The 20920-nt window shown below is 44.9% G+C and overlaps 1 protein-coding gene across 1 annotated transcript in view; it reads left to right on the forward strand.

Moving 5' to 3' along the window:
* Positions 1 to 20920, forward strand: part of CDHR1 (cadherin related family member 1) — a 56862-nt gene that overhangs the window by 25717 nt on the left and 10225 nt on the right. The window contains exons 10-16 of the mRNA XM_077350558.1: positions 4029 to 4129; positions 6407 to 6610; positions 7910 to 8062; positions 12178 to 12342; positions 16225 to 16292; positions 17718 to 17946; positions 19905 to 20159. Coding sequence (XP_077206673.1) covers positions 4029 to 4129; positions 6407 to 6610; positions 7910 to 8062; positions 12178 to 12342; positions 16225 to 16292; positions 17718 to 17946; positions 19905 to 20159 — 1175 coding nt within the window. The remainder of the gene's footprint in view (positions 1 to 4028; positions 4130 to 6406; positions 6611 to 7909; positions 8063 to 12177; positions 12343 to 16224; positions 16293 to 17717; positions 17947 to 19904; positions 20160 to 20920) is intronic.

Raw genomic sequence — 20920 nt, forward strand, 5'->3', positions numbered from 1 at the left:
AAAGGGTCGGACAACTCGTCTCCCACTGCAACCCCCTGTGACCTGTTCTTCAGGAAAGAGGTCAGACATGTATATCACAGTATACATTGTGTAAACACTCTCTAACTCCTATTGATTGGGCTTAAAGTGTAATTATTTGATGTTGTTTGACCCTTGCAGTATCATCAGCTGGCTCCAAACAGACTGATAATCTCACTTGCAACATTTGTGCATGTGATTCCTTCTTCTTTCAACTGTGGATATGAATGTGAATATCTGGTGGCAGTAGGGCTGCCAGCTTGATATTGGGAAATGCCTGGAGGTTTTGAGAGTGAAGCCTGTGGGGAGTAGAGTTTGGAAGGGGAGGGGCCTCAGCATATTATAATGTCATAAAGTCCACCCTTCCAAAGGAGCCATTTACTCCACTGCAGACTGGAGATCCATTGTAATTCCACGAGATCTCCCAGTAGCTGGCAACCATAGTGGTGCCCATATATCTTTAACTGTATCAGGGCAATTGAGGCTGGATACCATATTTAGTAGAGCCTCTTGTGGAGCAGAGTGGTAAGGCAGCTGTCTGAAAGCTTTGCCCATGAGGCTGGGAGTTCAATCCCAGCAGCCGGCTCAAGGTTGACTCAGCCTTCCATCCTTCTGAGGTCGGTAAAATGAGTACCCAGCTTGCTGGGGGGTAAACGGTAATGACTGGGGAAGGCACTGGCAAACCACCCCGTATTGAGTCTGCCAAGAAAACGCTAGAGGGCGTCACCCCAAGGGTCAGACATGACTCGGTGCTTGCACAGGGGAGACCTTTACCTTTACCTTACCATATTTAGTTGGCAGAGTTTTTGTCCTGAAGACTTTCATTGAGTCTTCTCCTATAGTAAGAATGGAATACTGAGTAACTCATTCAACCTATACCTTCTGCTACAACTTATCTTAGATGGGAAGACAGCATGCTAAATATTAATTATTTCTGTAGTAACTGTCAATCACAATCCAATATACATAGTCATGATTGACCATTAAATGACAAACTGTGTTAATCTGGTGGGTTTGCTCGGCTTGGTGCATTCCAAGTTATGCAGGCCAGTTCTAGGGCTAAAGCATGGTCTACCCAAGCCATGGAATGAGAGGATAGAATGGGTTGAGCCTACTGCAGGTAAGGAAATCATATTTTTAAAGTTCTGTCGCTTGCATTAGGAATTTCCTGTAAACAGTACCAAAGACAAAATGCTGGGCTAGAAATTTCTTCACCATGAGCTAGTCTTCCATTTGCTGAGGGGGTTTTTTGGCATTGAAATAGTCCCCAATTCTACATCAGGATGTCCTCTTCTGGTGTATCTTGGAAGGGTTGCGGCTCAATAGCATATCATCTCTGTTGCATGCAGAAGGTCCCAGATTTAATCCCAGGCCTCTCCAGTTAAAAGAACCAGGTCACAGATGATGAGAAAGGCCTGAATCCCTGAAATCTGGGCCAATGAATGCAGACAATAGGGACCTGGATAGACCAATGGTCTAAAACAGTATAAGGCAGTTTCAGGTGTTCATGTGGCATATTCCATCTGTACTTTGCACTGGTACAGTCCATTCTCCCACAGCAGCATGTCTCCTGTTTCATCCCCACTTCATTTAGCAGATGCACCTAGACCCAGGCTAGGACCCTGATGAGTACCAGAAAACAATACAATAGCTTTCAAGAAATGACTCTTTGTCTAGATCAGTGGTCCCCAACCTTTTTATCACTGGGGACCAGTCAACACTTGAGAATTTTACTGAGGCCTGGGGGGGGGTAGTCTTTTGCCGAGGGACGTTGCCACCACCACCTGAGCCCCTGCTCCATTTGCTTTCCCGCTGGTGCCCCTGACTTCCCGCTACCCAATGGGAGGAGCTACCAGGAGCAGCTGTGCAGTGCCACACCGAGGGGGAGCCCCAGCCATGGCAGCTGCAGGAGAGCACCAAAGGTGAGCCGGCGGCAGAGTGGCAGGGCAGCCGATGAGGCAGAAGCCAGGAAGGAGGACGAGGAGGAGCCGCGGCCCAGTACTGACTGATCTACGGACTGGTCCAGGTCCCCAGACCAGGGGTTGGGGACCACTGGTCTAGATGGCTTTGATTGAGAATGCATGTCAAGAAATTGTAGGTGTGTGTGTTTATTCAAGTTATCAGACACTTGGGGACCTATGGGGAAAGAAATTTGCACAGTGAAACTTCTCACCTCTCTGAGCTCTGTGAGAGATATCCTTGTTGCTGGAGGACATAATTATGCATCTGTTAATTAAAACAAAAACACCCATTTTCAGTTTCACACCTCTAAGCCATCTGACAATTAGAAAATAGAATCAGAGAGTTGGAAGGGGTCGTACAGGCCACCTAGTCCAACCCTCTGCTCAATGCAGGATTGGCCTAAAGCATCCATGAAAGGTATATGTCCAGCTGAAGCTTAAAGGCCACCAGTGAGGGGGACTTCACTGGTATGTAGCTGATACCATACTGTTTAAAGCCATTACTGTGAGTCTTATCTTCTACTGCCAACAAGAGCCACTCCCTGCCCTCCTCCAAGTGACAATATTTCAAATACTTAAAGACAACAATCATGTCCCCTCATAACCTTCTCTTTCCTCATAGGGCTTGGTCCCCAGGCTCTGAATCAACCTCATTGCCCTCCTTTGAACCCTGTCAATTTTGTCCATGTTCTTTTTAATGTCAGGCCTCCAGAACTGTGCAAAGTACTCCTAGTGTGGTTTGGCCAATGCAGTGTTCAGCAGGACTATGACATCTTGCAATTTTAATGTGATGCCTCAGCTGATACAGCCCACTAATACATTCGCCTTCATTACTGCCACATCACACTGTCTGCTCATAATTAACATACAGTCCACAAGTACCCCAAGATCTTGTTCACACACACTGCTACCCAGAAGGGTATCTCCCATCCAGTATGCATGAAATGGTGATTGCATTCCTGAGGCAATTATAACACCAGCCCGTGCAGGTCTGCTCATAAGCAAGTCCCATTTTATTCAATAGGGTTTTCTCCCAGGAAAGTATTTTTAGGATTGCAGCCTTGGAGCATGCAGGGGTCTCTTTATCTCTGTCATTCACAGACTGCCCCTATGGCATAGCCATCTCACTATTTCTATCCTTTTAGGTCATGATTTCTGCCGAAATGGGTGAGGCCACAACCCATGCATCTTAGGGTCAATATAAGGGTGCACATGAGTAGTGTACCACATACAGGAGGCCCTGATGGTGATAGATATAGATAACTCTGTGGTGTAGTGGGTTTGCTATGGCCAGCAGACCCTGTTCCACCCTGTGCACTCCAAGGGGATCCCAACTCTAAAGGGGCTCGTCTCTCACATGCTCTCCCAACTTTTATACCATTGAGAACCCCCTGAAAAATTCTTCAGGATTCAAGAAACCCCAGAAGTGGCACAATCATGCAGAATGTGGTTGGGAAGCATAGCTGTGTACATGTCTACCCAGGGACCCTCCACTTCCCCCCCCATCTAAGGGCATCACTGACCATTTAGGTAGGGGCTATAAAATGTAAAGTGTCCCCCCTCTCTCTATCTACTTATGTATCACGCAGTGGCATCATGCGGTGTTATGTGGCCCTCCATCTAGCCCTACTTCCTCCTCTCCTCTAGCCGTAGGGTTGGGGGTGAGATTTATTTTGCCATGTTTTTTGTTGAGATTTTAATCGAATTTTGTGTCCTTTTAATGGGGTTTTATGGATTTGTGTAACCTGCCACAAGCTGGCTTTGGGAGTGGCAGGGGAAAATAATAATAATAGTAATAATAAATGTTTAACAACATTTAAAAATATATTATAAATTAATTAACTCCCACCCATTTGGGAAACCCTTCCAGGACTATCAAGAAACCCCAGGACCATCAAGAAACCCCATGGTTTCATGAAACCCTGGTTGAGAAAGCCTACTCTAGAGGTACCACAGCTACCACTGATCTTTATACAAAAAGGGTCAGAACTCCCAGGCAAGATTGGAAATTATGTAGCCATAACCAATTTTGTTTTTGTTTTGTGACAGGAAGTGAAGAGTCATTTGAAATAAACAACACAACTGGAGCCATTTCTGTTATTAAGAATCCAATTAAGCTGAAGAAAGAAGTGTATGAGCTGAAAATTCAGGTATTTGTTTTTCCTCTCATCATCACCATATCAATCAATCAGTTATTAATGTGGTACTAGACCAGAATTCAAACTACAGTGCAAATACATTTGATGTACAAAGGCTAAAATAGAAAAAACATTCCAACCCATGAAAGTTAATAACATTTCAAATGAAAATATAATACAGCTAGTAACACTATCAAATTAGCTGCATTATGTGTGGATCACTTTCTGGCAGCGATGTCTCCAGATTGCCCCTGACTTGGTTGGTTGGATAGAACTCTGGTCTGTCCTGGTCTGTTCTGGCTCTGCGCCTTCCGATTGGTCCCTCACCCGACTGGCTGGAATTCTTGTCAGTCCGGGGCCAGGGGGCCAATCGTTGGCCCCTGTTTCCTATCCTGGACTCAGCCCACCCCCCCTTAGCCTTACTGTTTTATTTATACCACTCCCCGAGTGATTTACAGATGGTTATGTACCATGGGCAAGAGATTTTGATTAATCAATCTGACAATCAGAAATTCTACTAATAAAAACTGCATTATGCTAAAAGAAAATAATATCTGTATTCCAACCTATGTCACTATGTGGTCAAGAATGGGGTACCAGCCAAAATTAAGCTAAGCTGTCTGTGTTCCTTTATTAAGCAAAAAACATAGTTAAGTCTTTGGGGAGAAGGGCTTTGGATCTGTACAGTGGTATGAAATTTTATCTCACCCTGTACTGCTATAACATATCTGTGTATTCTTCTTTTTCTGGCCACATCAGCTTTGTTGCTTATAGTCTCATTCCATGGCATTTAGAAGCCAAAACAGAGTGGCCTTTTCCCTTCTATGCAGCCTTTATATGGCAACCCCCAGCAGGTTTCCAAGGAAAGAGATGATCTCATTGTCTGCTTCCATTTAGCAACCTTTGACTTCCTTGGTGGTCTCCCATCCAAGAGTTAACTAGGGCTGACCCTGCTTAGCTTCCAAAATCTGCCAAGGTCAGGCTAACCTGGGCTGTCTAGACCTACTAACAAAAACACAACTTTTTCCTGGTTGGATTTATCATTTAGCCCATCTAGAAGGGCAGCAAGAAATTTGGTCCTAGGTTCTGTATACAATGGGCAAGTGAGAAAGGGCTGTCTAGATCAGGGCCTTTTATACTTAGGGGAGGAATAATCGATTGCAGCTAGTAGCTGTACAGATAAAAATCACAAATGGGAAAGGGTTAAACCCATATACTATATTTTCTTGACTCCAAAACTCTTTCTTAATTTATCCTTTCTCTTCCCTTTCCCTCCAAAAAACAGTTTGTGATAGTGTCTCATGTGTTCGTATGTAGCACTTAGATTGAGTCTCAAATCACAAATGTTTTGCATTCAGTGAAAGAATATTAATGATCATTGGGTTTCCCTTCAAGTGGATAATTTTTAAAATAAAAGTTAGGCTTCATTTATTCTTGCACCCAGTGAACATCTATTTTTGGCCAACCAGTTTCAATCCACTAGAAATGGCAATATGAGAGTTTTCCGCTAATAACTTCACATTCAAATTTGTGTGGTACAAATGTGGTTTCAACTTTATTGGCAATGTTTAGCAGTTTTGGGGGTGTAGTCATTAAAAGAACATTTTGGAGCCAGCAGATCTGCCTAAAGAGAGCTAATAGTAATGCCACTTCTGCACGTGGGGCTATATCGCATGATGTCTCCTACCTGCAACTGCTTACAGCCTTGACTCTCCACATCATGAGAGCGTTTCTCACCTAATTATATTTAAAGTAGATTAACAATACGACAGATCACATTGAGTGAATATATTGAATGTATTACCACTTTGTGGAGAACTCATTTTTGCCACTGACGAAAGGACTGAAGATGAAAAAAATAATGTAGAGTCTGTTTTGGCAGAATCCAGGTGGAAATTATAAAGAGATAACAGAGACTCTTGAATGTTGACAGATATGGACAGATTCTTTTTCCTTTGTTGTGTTTTTGGGATCGTTCACTTTCTTCTTGCAGCAGTTCCAGACTGGCAGCAGCTCTCCAGAGCCTAGGGTAAAGACCTTTCACCTCACCTACCGCGTGGTCCTTTCAACTCAAGATGCCAGGAATTGAGTCTGGAACCTTTTGCATGCAAGGCAGAGGCTCTTCCACTGAGTGACAGCTCTTATTTTAGGAATTTATTGGACATGTGCATTCTGCCTTTCCTCTCACAGAAGTTCCATGACAATTTCCAAGAACACAATATTAAAATATTTGAAACAGAAAATGTCCAGAAGCCACTTATGTACACTCTCATCTCTTGTCCGTTGCAGGCCTCAGAAATAGATCCAAGTGGTAAGATGACCACACATGCCTTTGCTGTGGTAACTATAAGAATAGTTGACCTCAACAATCATCCGCCAACGTTCTATGGAGAAGATGGGCTACAGAACCGGTTTGAGGTCACAATGTATGAACATCCACAAGAGGGCGAGATTCTGAGGGGACTCAAAATTACTGTCAATGATTCAGATCAGGTCAGTATGTTATTGCTTACCAATCCTCTTCCCCACACTCGTTGCATTTTAAACAACAGCACCTAGTTTAGGATTGACAGGCCCACCCCATGGATGAGGGATCCCCTGTTCCAGGGCTCCTCCCCACAGCATCTGTCAGTTGGCCATGGGGCACCTTTTGGCAGGAAAATCAGGCACCAGCACTTACAATATGCTGATGTCACATTACTAGCAATGCAGGCCTAGTTTTCCTGCTGGTAAGTCCCCCTCAACCCCTCACCAGTAGCCTGGGTGTACCTGGTAACCCTTTCTTAGCTCAACCTATCCAGTACACACTTCATCCAAGAAACTATGTTTTCTCATTATACCCCTCCCACAGCCCTGTGTTGTTTGTTTGGCTGAGACACGATGACTGGCCCAAGGTCATCCATCAAGCTTCATGGCAGAGTGGGGATTTCCGTGCAGGTTCCCCTAATCAGAGATTGACACTCTGACCCAATATTCTTCAACTTTTCCACACCAGAGGCCCAACTTTAACCCCATCCCATAGTAGGTCAGCAGTTCAGTATTCCCACCCACACTGGAGTCCGATCCAGCAGGAAAAGTGTGAAGGGTCAAAAGGACATTGCATAACCCATTGACATCTCCTCCAGGTGCTTATGCAAAAGATGCACTGTGCACGATTGAACAGAATATAATGGGCATCCTGCAGGGGGCATTGGAGGAGATGTATATTAATGTTGACAGATTACCCACTTTAAGATAATTATTTCATTATGAATATTTCCCACCAAAGGGTGGGATTATTCTCTGCCTAGCTGGTCCTAACTAGATGTTCTTTTTTTGCAACTAGAGAAATCAGCAACCTGCCAAATGTATTTTCACCCAAAAGGATATATGTCCTGTGCTCAGAGAGGATGAGACGACTGAAATAAGCCTTTTAGTACAACATCCCAAAATCTCAAAATGTCTTTCAAACAAAATTAAGAAAAATGGTACAACACCAATCCGATACATATGGATAATCCACATCACGAGGACAAAAAGCTTTATATAGAAAGCGAGCTATAGCTGCTGAAATTTGGGGATCTCTATCTTCCAGCAGATAGCGAGTTAATTACTCTGGTTTCTCTTCAGATCACATAAATCTTTTGCCTTTTAGGACTCTCTCTCCTAATTGCTCCTCAGCATAACTTTCCAAGTAGTTTCCTTCTCTAGTGCACCAAAGTGTATGTGTGTTCAGTCATTGTTCCGCCAGAAATGTAGCCAACACTGCTAATGCCAGTGTCTGTAACTAATTCCCATCCTGCCTTTTCGCAGGGAGCCAATGCCAAATTCAATCTCCGCCTTGTTGGGCCTGGCGGCATCTTCCGGGTCGTCCCTCAGACCGTCCTGAACGAAGCACAGGTCACCATAATAGTAGAAAACTCTGCAGCCATAGACTATGAACAGTCCCAGATTCTATCCTTCAAGGTACTGTAACTTCTTCTTTCTTCACTGGTGATGGAAGAGCTGGGGGTCAGAGAATTCTTGGCATCTCGAACCCAGGACAGACACCTGTGCAAGGTTTTGAGGACTGAGACTCTGGTCCCCAAAGGCACTGTGGGAGATGCTACAGCTCAAGTTGGGGGTTCCCTAGCCCAAACCAAGGCTTATAGTAGTTATCATCCGTAGCCAGTTTCATAGAGACAGGAAACAGGGCTGGAGAGCTGGAAAGGGAGGTTAAAGGAAATAGAATGTCCTCGTAGCTCTGCCCCACTGCATCTTTCTCTGCCAAATACTTTTTCATAGGCTCCCCCACTTACTATTTTGATCAAACAGGTATGGATGCTACCACATGACTAGGGCTGACAGGTATCCCCAACCACTGATTGTAGGGGTGGGGGGTTGGAGGTGGGGTTACCACCAGCAGGTTGAGGCTCTTATGGATATTTGGGGGTGGAGCCCGGGGAGGGCAGGGACTTCAGTGGGGTACAATGCCAAAGCATTCATTTTCTCCATGGGAACCAATCTATGTAGCCTGAAGAGGAACTGTAATTCCAGAGGTTGTCATCACCCCTATACATAACCAGTCTGGTGTACCTCAGAGCATCAAAATAAATTGACAGTAGGTATTCACATTCTGGTACTACCAACTCAAGGTCTTGGAATCAGTTTGGTACTACCAACTCAAGGCTTACAATCGCCTTTTCCTTTCTTTCCACACCTCAGACACCCTAAGAGATAGGTGGGGCTGAGGGACCTCTAAGAGAACTGCCCTGTGAGAACAGCTCTAAGAGAACAGTGACTAGCCCAAGGTCATCTAGCTTGGCTGCATATGGAGGAGGAGGAGTGGGGAATCAAACCTGGTTCTCCAGATTAGATCCCGCCACTGTTAACTGCTATGCTGGAGAGACCTGATTACCCCTGCCTGCGTCGCTGCCTCTGTGATCTGTTCTGTGCTTCTGGCACACAGGGTTTTGGGATTATGGGGATTTACCTCCTGAGGATGTCAGGAGTCTATTTCTGTTGGTTAGAAGAGCGCAAGATTTCATCGCCTTCTGCCCCTTTAGAGCCCCCACAGGGCCCCCACTTACTGTTTTTGCAGGGTTTCGATGAAGCAGGTGCCATTGGAATGTGAAGTCTAATTGTTCTAATCAAAACAAGAAGGTTCACAGGTTCTGAAGCAATGTCCAAGTGTGCCTGGGTTGAGAAATTACATGCTCTGGCCTCATGAATACTAATGGGATTCAGCATGATTAACGCTACGGCTGTAAACACCAGAGGAAGTCATTAAAAGAGAAAAGAGTATGTTGCTTTTTTTTTTTCCTTAAGATACTGCCCACTTTATCTCGGGCAAAATTATTAACACTCCCCCCACACACACACACACATGAGACCAAGAACAAACACATTTAGAACTAGCTTCTCAATCTCAATTGGTCAGAGAGAAGGAAAGTTAGACTCGATTAACCACTTCATGGGTGCCTGTAGCAAAAAATTCCCATTTATAGGAGGCCAGCTGTTTGCGTGACATTTCATGTTTCAAAAATATAGGTGTTTAAAAACAGCAACACACACAGCTCTAAGATACAAAGCTAATTATAGAAAGCTAATTTGAAGATAAGCTTTAATGTATGCCTATCCCATAAGAGCCTCTTGTGGCGCAGAGTGGTAAGGCAGCCGTCTGAAAGCTTTGCCCATGAGGCTGGGAGTTCAATCCCAGCAGCCGGCTCAAGGTTGACTCAGCCTTCCATCCTTCCGAGGTCGGTAAAATGAGTACCCAGCTTGCTGGGGGGTAAACGGTAATGACTGGGGAAGGCACTGGCAAACCACCCCGTATTGAGTCTGCCATGAAAACGCTAGAGGGCGTCACCCCAAGGGTCAGACATGACTCGGTGCTTGCACAGGGGATACCTTTACCTTTATGCCTATCCCTGATATCGAGGAGGGGCTGGAGTTCTCCAAGAATCACCATTGGTCATATTGGGTTCCCAGCACTGTCTTGCCAAACGCTGGGAGATTTGGAGGGGGGGGGAAGCACTGCCTGAGGAGGGCAGAGTTTGAGATAGACATGATGTCACTTCTGGGTAAGGCTCTAGACTGCCTCTCTTTGCCTCTATGGTCTCTACCAAAGAGACCGGGGAAATTCCTTGAGCATCATATTGTGGAGGTTGTCTGCATTCATGGTTTTTTTTTAAGTCATGATGTCATGAAGTTTGACAATAATGCCTGTAATACTGGTTTTTATTGCAAATCTTTCTTTCTCTGACATTATTTGTAAATGTATTTTTTCAGCTTTTCCCTCCTCTTACTCTATGTAAAGAGCCTGTCAGGGGACAAGTTGTTTCAGATATTTAGATGTTACTCTTACCCCAATGGGAACCCAAAAACATCTTCTGTTGCTTTCCCTTCCTTTGTGTTGCCCTCACAACAACCCTGTGAGGTGGGTTAGGCAGAGAGAGAGAGAGAGACCCAAGATCACAAACTGGGCTTCCATAGCAGGGTGGTGATTAAAACTTGGATCTTCCAGATCGCAGTCCAACTCTCTAACCACTACACCATGCTAGTATTATGGCACATGATGCACAGAGGGTCAGGAAGCATCTGCACTACCATTCCCAAATGGCAATGCAATAATGTGCATGCACAAAAAAATGGCAAGCCATTGAATGAAATGGTGGTCTTTTCTCCTAGCATTTTTCTGAATATGCAAAAATCTGTAGTGGGCATGATTCAACTGACAATGAATAATATCCTGCAGGGGACATTGGAGGGGGAGTGTATTTAGCATAAGATTAGGAATTTCCTGGAATTTTTTCAAATGATCTCCTCCTGCTTGGTTCAACTGGAGACAGTCAGACTGATAGGACTCTCTCTTCTCTCTGTTCCTGCACTAGCAATATCATTTGGATTTGCATTTTTTAGGAGTCAACCGTTGCATCCGTTTCCACACAAAGATTTGCTTTTTCAAACGTAACCCCAAATTGCCCCCTCACTTGCCCCACAGCAAAGCAATCCCCAGAAAACTAGATTTCATCCTTTCAAGCAGGGGCTAACAGGATCTAATTTGGGGTTGCCCAATGTGGAAATGCATGCAATCTTGTTTTTCCCTGCATCTGCCATTTTGAGTCATTTGGGAATGCCCTTTCCTCGAACCATCCCCCCCTCTCTTCCTCCCCCTCCCTACATTCTGAAATAACTGATTTTTAAAAAGGGGTTGATCACATTACGGTGCTGTTTCTGAGTTTTTAAAAAAGCAGCCTTGCAGTCTTACACAGGGGCATTGATATCTGGTCATTTCATTTCCCCCCGTATCCACTTCTGCAAAGTGTTTCCTCTTTCTCTTTTCTGGGCAGCCCCCATAGCCTCCTCCCTTCTGTGTCCTGTGAGGTAGATAAGGTTAAGAGAAAGTTACTGGCCAAAGGCCATCCAGCAAGCTGCCAAGGCAGAGTGGAGATATGAACCTCTGTCTCCCACATAGTAGTCTTACCCTCTAGTCTAAACACTGCATCACACTGGCTCCTTCCATTACCCTGATATGGGAAATGTCTGATCGAGCTGCCAGAGTCATGGGGTAGCAAGTCACTCAGGTGAATTCTATCATAGTTACTGCTGGACCAGTCATACATGTTGTATGGAGGCTGTCACTGGATTCAAATGGGTTGTGTAGCATTAGCAAAGTACCTGGATGAGTTGCACAAAATTGCATGGTAGCAAGTTGCCTGGTGGTTGCTGCAGGAGGAGGAGGGGCAGGGATGAACTCGGAGGCCAAAGTAGCCTGGAAAGGGCCTTGCCTCTTCCCTAGCTTTTACTGACAGAATATAAATTTTGAAGGCTGGCAATATTGTTATGGTTGCCTAGCAATGGTTGCCTAGCAATCCATTTCTTAAAGGTACAAGTACTACCTCTCTTATTTGGAAAGGGGGGTTTACTGCTATAGTTCATTTTGTTTTTAGATTTCAGATTTTTTCCTGCAAACCTGGTTCTTTTCTCAGACTCGTAAGCATATCTGCCTTGTGTGTTCATGTCTGTTACTTACAAAGTGTATTTGCTGTTTTTGCATTTCTTGCTCATTCTTGAAATGGTCGTTCCTATTATCTCCTTAGCTTCTTGCAGAAGAAGTGAATACTCCTGAGAAGTTTAGTTCAACGGCTGATATTGTGATACATATCTTGGATACCAATGACAATGTCCCAAAGTTTTCAGCGGATTACTACATCGCTCGGATTCCAGAGAATTCCCCCGGAGGCTCCAATGTAGTGGCTGTTACAGTAAGTTTGTTTTGGTCCTGTAGAGCCGTGTTCCCCAACCCCTGGGCCGTGAGGCCCTCAGTACTGGGCCGTGGCAGGGAGGGAGGTGTGGGCGCTAGCACCGGTGCGCCTCCCTTCCCCCGCAGCATGGCCTGCGTCGCAGGAAGGAGCATGGGTGTAAACGCGCAGGCACTTGGGCATTTGCACCCGGCGGCGAGCACTGCCCTCCCTGCAGAATGGCACTCGCCCTGCAGCACAATGCTCGCTGGCGGGCGCAAATGCCCAGGTGCCTGCGCGTTTGCGCCCACACCTCCCCCCCTTTGTGTTTGCACCCGCACCTCCTGCCAGCGCCCGGTCCTCCCTCTCCCTCTCCCGTCCCCGGTCCCCGGTCCTTCCTCTCCCCCCCCCCGTTCCCAGCCCAAAAAAGGCTCGGGACCACTGTTCTAGAGTCATGCTCTATTTCAGCAATGAATCTTCTAATCAAAATGTTCTCAGTATCTCCTATTGCTGCACAGACTATTATTACACCCATGCCAGTTTTTAAAAATAAATAACTGGGTGTTCAGGTACTGAAGCAAAGCCTTGTGCGAACCCCAAGTCAAGTGAAAATGGACAGTTAAAATGGTGCATTCAAATACTACAAATTTAAATAGGACCCTACCTTTTGAATTTTAGTTCTTTCAGGATACTTAGGAAATCTTTCAATAAAGGCCTCAGTACTTTATCGAACTACAATCCCCAGGACTTTGGGGGGGAAGTCCATAATAACAACTGCTATAAAACTGACAACAATTTTAAATGTTCCCTTGAAGGTAGCCAGCATTCTCTTTACTGTATTCATTTCCTCAATCATAAATATTGTTTACAGTAGCGGTCCCCAACCTTCTTGTAGTCGGGGACCGCCTCCAAGGGTGGGAGAGAGCCGGCGGCCCGACCACAGCAGCTGCACGTAAACGCGCACATGCAGTTGCCGCGCATGTGCGTTTTCGCCACTAGGTGGTGTTGACACGCATGTGCAGAACAGCTGCACGTGCGCGTTTTCGCCAGCAGGGGGCGCAAACATGCATGTGCGGTGGCTCCATACGTGCGCGTTTGTGTTGCTGGCGTGCCAGCGGTCGCGCCTGCCTCTTCCCCCCTCTCGTTGCAGGGGGGGAAGGCAGGCGCAGCCACTGGCGGCCCGGTACCATGGCTTTAGCGGCCTGCTACCGGGCCGCGGACCGGGGGTTGAAGACCCCTGGTTTACAGGGTAGATGTAAATTTTTATTTATTTATTTATTTATTTATTCATTTATTCATTCATTCATTCATTCATTCATTCATTCATTCATTCATTCATTCATATACCACCCTCCCCGGAGGCTCAGGGCGGTTTACATAAAATGTATAAACAATACATGAAACTGATGGTGAAACAGTAGAATGTCAGCTACTTCCCTTAGTTTCCAGACACCCAGTCGCCTCAATGATTTGATGTTGTTTTTGTTACAATAAAATATCTGAGGGATATGGAACACTTTCGATAACTTTAGTCTAAAACCCTAATAATTGCACAGATCTCAGGTGAGGGGAGCCACGCAGTGGCCGTATCAGGATATGCAGCTAGTCCAAGGGATCCGAGTGGAAATCTTTTCTTTCTATGTTTGGCTGCCTGGATTAACGAGGACACAGTCCTGATTCTGGTATCCCACTCATCTTGGAAGTCACGCTTGCCTGCCAACTCCTTGCACAGTGCTGCATTTGGATCTAAGCCATTCTGGTTCTTATACAGCTCACCGTCAGTATTTGTAGAACCTACCCCACGCTCAGTCCTTGTGGCCCAAAGCAGGAATGGAACAATGGCTCTCAGAGCCATCTAGCAAATATCTATCTACTAGCAAAATATTATGTGCAGTTTACGTGCATTTTTAGTATGAAATGCTACTTTACGCTCTGTGGGTACTAATATTGGTTATTCCCAGCCCTAGATAAGCACACCTGGCCTCGACCAGGGCCAGTGCCTTTTCAGTCCTGGCCCCGACCTGGTGGAATGAGCTCCCGATCCAGCTGGGGGCCCTGCGGCAGCTTTCGATATTCCGCAGGGCCTGCAAAACAGAGCTCTTCCGCCAGATCTACGGTTGAGGCCAGGGTGGTGAGGAAGGTTGAGTTGGGTCCCCCTGTTGCTACATAGCACTGGCCCAAGTGACATCAATGGCCCTCCTCCAACCCCTGTTATTAGGTATCTTGGGGGGACGGTGTTTGTGTGTTAATTACTACAATATTCTGTATTGTTACTGTTGTTATGTCCTGTTTTTAATGGGATTTTTACTTGGGATTTATAACAGACTATTGTAACTCACTATGAGTCTGTATAATAACAATAATAGTAATAGTAATAGTAATAGTAATAGTAATAGTAATAGTAATAGTAATAGTAATAGTAATAGTAATAGTAATAGTAATAGTAATAGTAATAATAAAATACTTGGTAAAACAAAACTGGACCAAGAAAACGGCCATGTTATTATCAACTGAGTGCCCGAGAGACTGTTTTTCTACCTCCCCACCTCCCCCGCAGGGCACTCTGTTCTGCTAACACTAACCAGCTGGTTGTACCTGGCCCCAGGGAAGTATGTGTGTCCTTGAACAGGGCCAGGATATTTTCTGTCCTGGCTCCCACCTGATGGAATGAGCTCATGGAAGAGATCGGGGCCCTCATGAAGCTAGCCAGCTCCACAGGGCTTGCAAGATGGAACTTTTCTGCCAGTCTTTTGGTTGGGGCCAGTGAAATGATTACCATCTATGGGGCCCCTTCCTGCAGTAAGAACTGGATGCCCTGGGACTGTTGGCTGACATTTTTTGCTCAATCGGTTTTTAATCTAATTTAAAATTTAAAATTTAAATTTAAAAAATGGTTTTAACTTTATTATAAGTTATTGAAAAAATTAATGTACCTTGTCCTGAGCCAGCTTGCTGAGAGGGTGGTAAATAAATTAGTGCGCTCCGGTGAACATGATACATGGCTGGTACATGGTATAGCACTCTTGAAAGGTAATAATTTTTCAGTGCGTTATACTAAATATCGGGAACACCATTTGAGTATACTGCTGACTGCAGTGTCCCTGCATATCTTTCAGTAACATCTCTGGCTTTCTTACATTATCTAAACCCTCCCATGATATTTATGCCTGAAGTTTTACAAAAATGTTGCGGGGAAAATCTCTTTTTATAAAAGGAAAGTGCCCCTCCCACCCGTTAATTTTCAGTGCTTAAATATACATTGCCTTCAATCCTGGGTAACAAATGCTGGCTGCATTTCATAAGAGAGGAAAGCAGCTTTTGAAGGGAAAATGTCAATGAAGGTAACTTGCAGTGAATCAGCCCGTAGATCCATCAGAGTCAAGTCTACTGAGACTGACCCCTGTACTCCATGGTCTCAGGAGGAGATCTACACAGGTCTCTCATATCATCTGCTATCTGATTCTTGTAAACTGGAGATGCTAGGGATTGAACCCAGAACCTTCTGCATGCAGAGGTTTTTCAATGCAGCCACCATGAGCCCCTCCCTTTAAAGCAGTGAGGAGAAGCAATGAAGGGGAGAGATACCCTTTTCCTGTCCTCTCTTCCCTTAGCTACATACACACAATCCCAAGTGCACATTTTCCTCTCAAAGCATGCTATGGGAATCGGGGAGAGGGTGTAGCTAGAGTGACAGCTTGGAGCAGAAAAGGATAGGTGAGTAAAGGGTTAAGCACCCTCTTTCCCTCCTCTCCATTCCTCACTCCTCCAAAGATGATCTTCTCTCTGGAAATAACTGATTTTTGTTACAGGAGTATGCATGTAAAGGCAATGACCAATTACTCTCTGAAAGTCAGCTTCATTGGTATTTGCATTTCAATTAATCCATTCTTACATTCTCTTCTTAAGGCAACAGATCCAGATTCGGGACTTTGGGGCGAACTGAAATATTCCATATATGGAACAGGAGCAGATCTGTAAGTGTAAAATGCATAGATCTTGTCTGAACTTTTTTTAGAAATGCAGGGTTTGGGTTCTGCCACCTAAAATATGTTCCTAAGGAATATATGTGTCTTTTGCAGCCAAGGTGCTCTAACCCAAAGCAACATGAAAAGGGCGGGGTCCTCCTGTACAAATCCAATCCAACCACATAAATAACAGAATCCCTGTTAGACAGTGAATGCATGTACAATCTGAGTACAGTACACACTTGATTTTTCTTTATACGCACAGCTGGTAATTCTCGTATTATGTTCGATGTATGTCCTGCTGAATGTGTGATTTAAGCACCGTAATTTTCAAAGTACTGTTTCCTGGTTTGTAAAAAGAATGTGTATTTGCTCTTTCATGCAGCTCATTCCACACATGTTGGATAATGTACCTTCAGTGTGCTTTTGCACCTGTATTCTGCTGTGAACAGGACTATGGTGGAGCACTAAAGGCTGTTTTTGTTTTTAATATTCATAGTATTAGAATGTACTTTTAACTCATGAAATGGTGCCACCCTACTATCTTCCTCATTCCCATAGTCTGTGCCCTGGGGCTCAACTCACACCCTATGGACTATCCTTCTCTTTGGCCTTGCAGAAAGCTGGCTGAGAGACCTCATCCATTACTGTAGCCATAACGCCCACAGAGGAGAGAATTACCAATGGGTTGGTGTGTGTGTATGTGCTGTCAAGTCACAGACAACTTATGGAAACCCCACAGAGGATTCAAAGCTAGAGATTTAACCAAGATGGTTTGCTGTTGCCTTTCTCTGCAGAGCAACCTGGTTATTCTTTGTGGTCTCCTACTCCATGACTAACCTGGGCTGTCTCAGCTTAGCTTCCACGATGAGGCTAGTCTGGGCCATCCATGCCAAGTCTGGAACAGCTAGATTGGGGTGTTTCTTTATATTGCATTTTGCTTTTAAGTAGGGCTAGAGAAGTGACTGGTGAGCCTTGCAAACAAACAAGCAAGCAAACAAACAAACAAACTTGTCATCCACCCTTCTTGGGTGGCACATGGCAGGTAACAGCATAGTTCAAAATCACATGATAAAACCCAGTAAAAATCAATTAAACATTAAAACATTTATACATTTCAGAAGTCCCTCACTAATTTGTGGTGCATCTGTGTGTGTGTGCGGGGGAGTTCAATCCTTGGAGGGCAGATCTTCTCTCTATTTCAGCAGTACGGCTGACACATCTTAATAGTCCGTTTGGGCCTCAACCATAGTCTTGGGGGAACAGGCCCTGAGGAACTGGTTCAGGCCCTGCAGGGCCCTGATTAGCAGAGTGTTCCACCAGGATTTGGACTGGAGTCACTATACCCTGAGAGGGAGTAAGGACTTGCACATGGTACCTTGGAACAAAGCCAGACCTGTTTAGGTGAATGCTGTTCTTTATGCTGTTTTCCAGATTTCTGATCCACCCATCTACTGGGATTATCTACACCCAGCCATGGGCCATATTAGATGCTGAGGTCGCCTCCAAATACAACTTCTACGTGAAGGCAGAAGATACAGAAGGGAAGTACAGCTTGTCCGAAGTCTTCATTACTGTGCTTGATGTCAACGACCACTCCCCAGAGTTCAATCAGAACATCCAGGAGAAAACCATGATTATTGGAACACCGGTGAAAGTGAAGGTGGGTCACGACATACTAGGCTGTATTTTCTCCAGACCTTCCCCATCTTCAAGTTGGGAAAGAGCCACATGTCTCCCAGTGGTAATCACTGCTAGAGAGAGAGAGAGTCTAGGGAATATCTCAGGCAAGGGTTGAAGACAGAAGAGATCCAGGTGAGAATTTCTGGTGAGGTACTGGAATGAAGGGGAATGAGATGGAGGGACAGAGTAGAAAGGATCAAGGATCCTTCCCTCCCACTTATGAAATTTCAAAACTATGCCCTTAGTAGCCAAAGAAAAAGAGCTGTTTGGGGTTTTTTTTGTACCTTGCTATTTACAACCTGAAGAGCCTCTTGTGGCGCAGAGTGGTAAGTGGCAGAAATGCTGTCTGAAGCTGTCTGTCCATGAGGTTGAAAGTTTGATCCCAGCAGCCGGCTCAAGGTCGACTCAGCCTTCCATCCTTCCGAGGTCGGTAAAATGGGGGGTAAACGGTAATGACTGGGGAAGGTACTGGCAAACCACCCCGTACTGAGTCTGCCATGAAAACGCTAGAGGGCATCACCCCAAGGGTCAGACATGACCCAGTGCTTGCACAGGGGATATCTTTACCTTTACCTAATTAACAACCTAAAGGCGCCTCAAAGCAGCTTATAATAACCTGCTTTTCCTCTCCTCACATGAGGCACTTTTTGAGATAGGTGGAACTGAGAGAGCTCTGAGAGAACTTTGACTGGTCAAGGTCATCCAGCTGGTTCCATGTGGAGGAGGAGTGGGGGATCAAACCCCGTTCTCTGGATTAGAAGCCACCACTCTTAACCAGGACACCAAGCTGGCTCACCAAGTTGTAGTAGAACAGGGATCCCAAACATGGTGCCACAGTCACTTTTCTTGGCACACACCAAGTCGTTATAGAAAATGAGCGGGGCCAGGTGGGACTTTTGGCCTTCAAGGCTTCTGATTGTACATGGAAGATTTGACTGGCCATGCAGACTTTCCACAAAACTTGGCTTCAGCACAAGCTGTCCACACATCACAACAATTTCCAATGTGTGAACTGCAGCAGCCGCAAATGCCACCTCTTGCAGCAGCCACTATGTGGCTGCATCTGCCATGCTGCAGCAGAATTTCAAATGTGCCCAGAGGCAAGAAAAGTAGAAAGAGAAGAAGCAATAATGCCTGGCCTCATTGCTTGAATGCTATATGTGCAGAACAGAGGGAAAAATAATATACTCACTAAAGCATATGCCTCAAAGGTTCCATCTCTACTTCGTTTTATCCCTGCTCACTAATGAATTCCATGAAACCTTTATCTGTCTGTCTGTCTGTCTGTCTGTCTGTCTGTCTGTCTGTCTGTCTGTCTGTCTGTCTGTCTGTCTGTCTGTCTGTCTGTCTGTCTGTCTGTCTGTCTGTCTGTCTGTCTGTCTGTCTGTCTGTCTGTCTGTCTGTCTGTCTGTCTGTCTGTCTGTCTATCTATCTATCTATCTATCTATCTATCTATCTATCTATCTATCTATCTATCTATCTATCTATCTATCTATCTATCTATCTATCTATCTATCTATCTATCTATCTATCTATCTATCTATCTATCTATCTATCTATCTATCTATCTATCTATCTATCTATCTATCTATCTATCTATCTATCTATCTATCTATCTATCTATCTATCTATCTATCTATCTATCTATCTATCTATCTATCTATCTATCTATCTATCTATCTATCTATCTACCACCCTCCCCGAAGGCTCAGGGTGGTTCACATAAAACAGAACAGAAACAATACAGATAACTTAGATTACCAATAATGAATGAAGTGAAACAACAAGCAACATGGAACAGTAGAAAAATTAAACATTGAAGTAATTCCTACTGATAGCCCAGTGGGTTGGGCAGGATGACTATGCATTTTTGTTAGCCCTCTTGAAAGTTCCATTGTGTCTGATTTGCATTCCCTTCCATCATTCCCCTCCCAAAAGGCAATCGACCAAGATGCAGAAGAACCCAACAACATCGTTGACTATTCCATCATGCAAGCAGATCCGGCCAACGTCTTTGACATAGATCAAAGCACAGGAGAAATAAAGCTGAAATCCTACATCCGGTCTTTGGACATCATTCACAATATCACCAACAACAAAGAGTGCATATGGTCAGTGGTCATACAGGCCAAAGATCGGGGCTCTCCTTCGTTTAGTACCACTGCCGTTCTGAAGCTTGATATCACAGAAGAGGTAAGAGAACACGGGAAGTTTACTATTGCAAAGGGGGGAAAGAGGTGAGCAGGAGAAGAGCAATTTATAATCCATTGCAAAATTTCCATTCTTTAATATTTATTTATTTATACAACAATTTATATACTACTGCCACTCTCGGGCTCGCCGTCTTGGGGCAGTGAACGACCCATCTTGAGGCAATGAACAATATGGTAAAATTGAATTGGAAAGCATGAGGGAGCATCATTCCTCAGAAGCGAAGAAATATTCGTTTTCAGTAATTAGGAATTCCTAGAGATTTGCGGGGTGGAGTCTGGGGAGGGTGGGTTTTGGGGAGGGGAAGGGTCTTCAGCGGGGTACAATGCCATAGAGCCCACCTTTCAAAACAGCCATTTTCTCCAGGGAAACGGATCTCAGTTGCCTGGAGATCAGTTGAAATCCCAGGTGACCCCCAGCCACTATCAGGAGACAGGTAACACTACCAGTAATGCAGCAAGGCTAAGGGTAAGGTTATGGAGCAGTTAAGCTGGCATAACCAACGCAGTGGTACAAGAAGAATCCAGCAATGGATATGCAATATATTCACAGCTAAAATGCCATTGCACTGGGTCATTTCCCACCAGCATAGAATAACTGGGTATGGTTTCGGAATGAGTAGATGAAAATTCATGTTACCTTGCTCAGAGGCTTAGTGAGAAGCAAGCTGGGGGGCGCGGGCACCACTACAGCATCTCATTGGCTGTGTGCCTAGAGCCCAGCACCATCAATCCATTGAGCCA

Source organism: Paroedura picta, chromosome 8 (genome assembly GCF_049243985.1).
Source record: "Paroedura picta isolate Pp20150507F chromosome 8, Ppicta_v3.0, whole genome shotgun sequence".
Lineage (NCBI taxonomy): Eukaryota > Metazoa > Chordata > Lepidosauria > Squamata > Gekkonidae > Paroedura > Paroedura picta.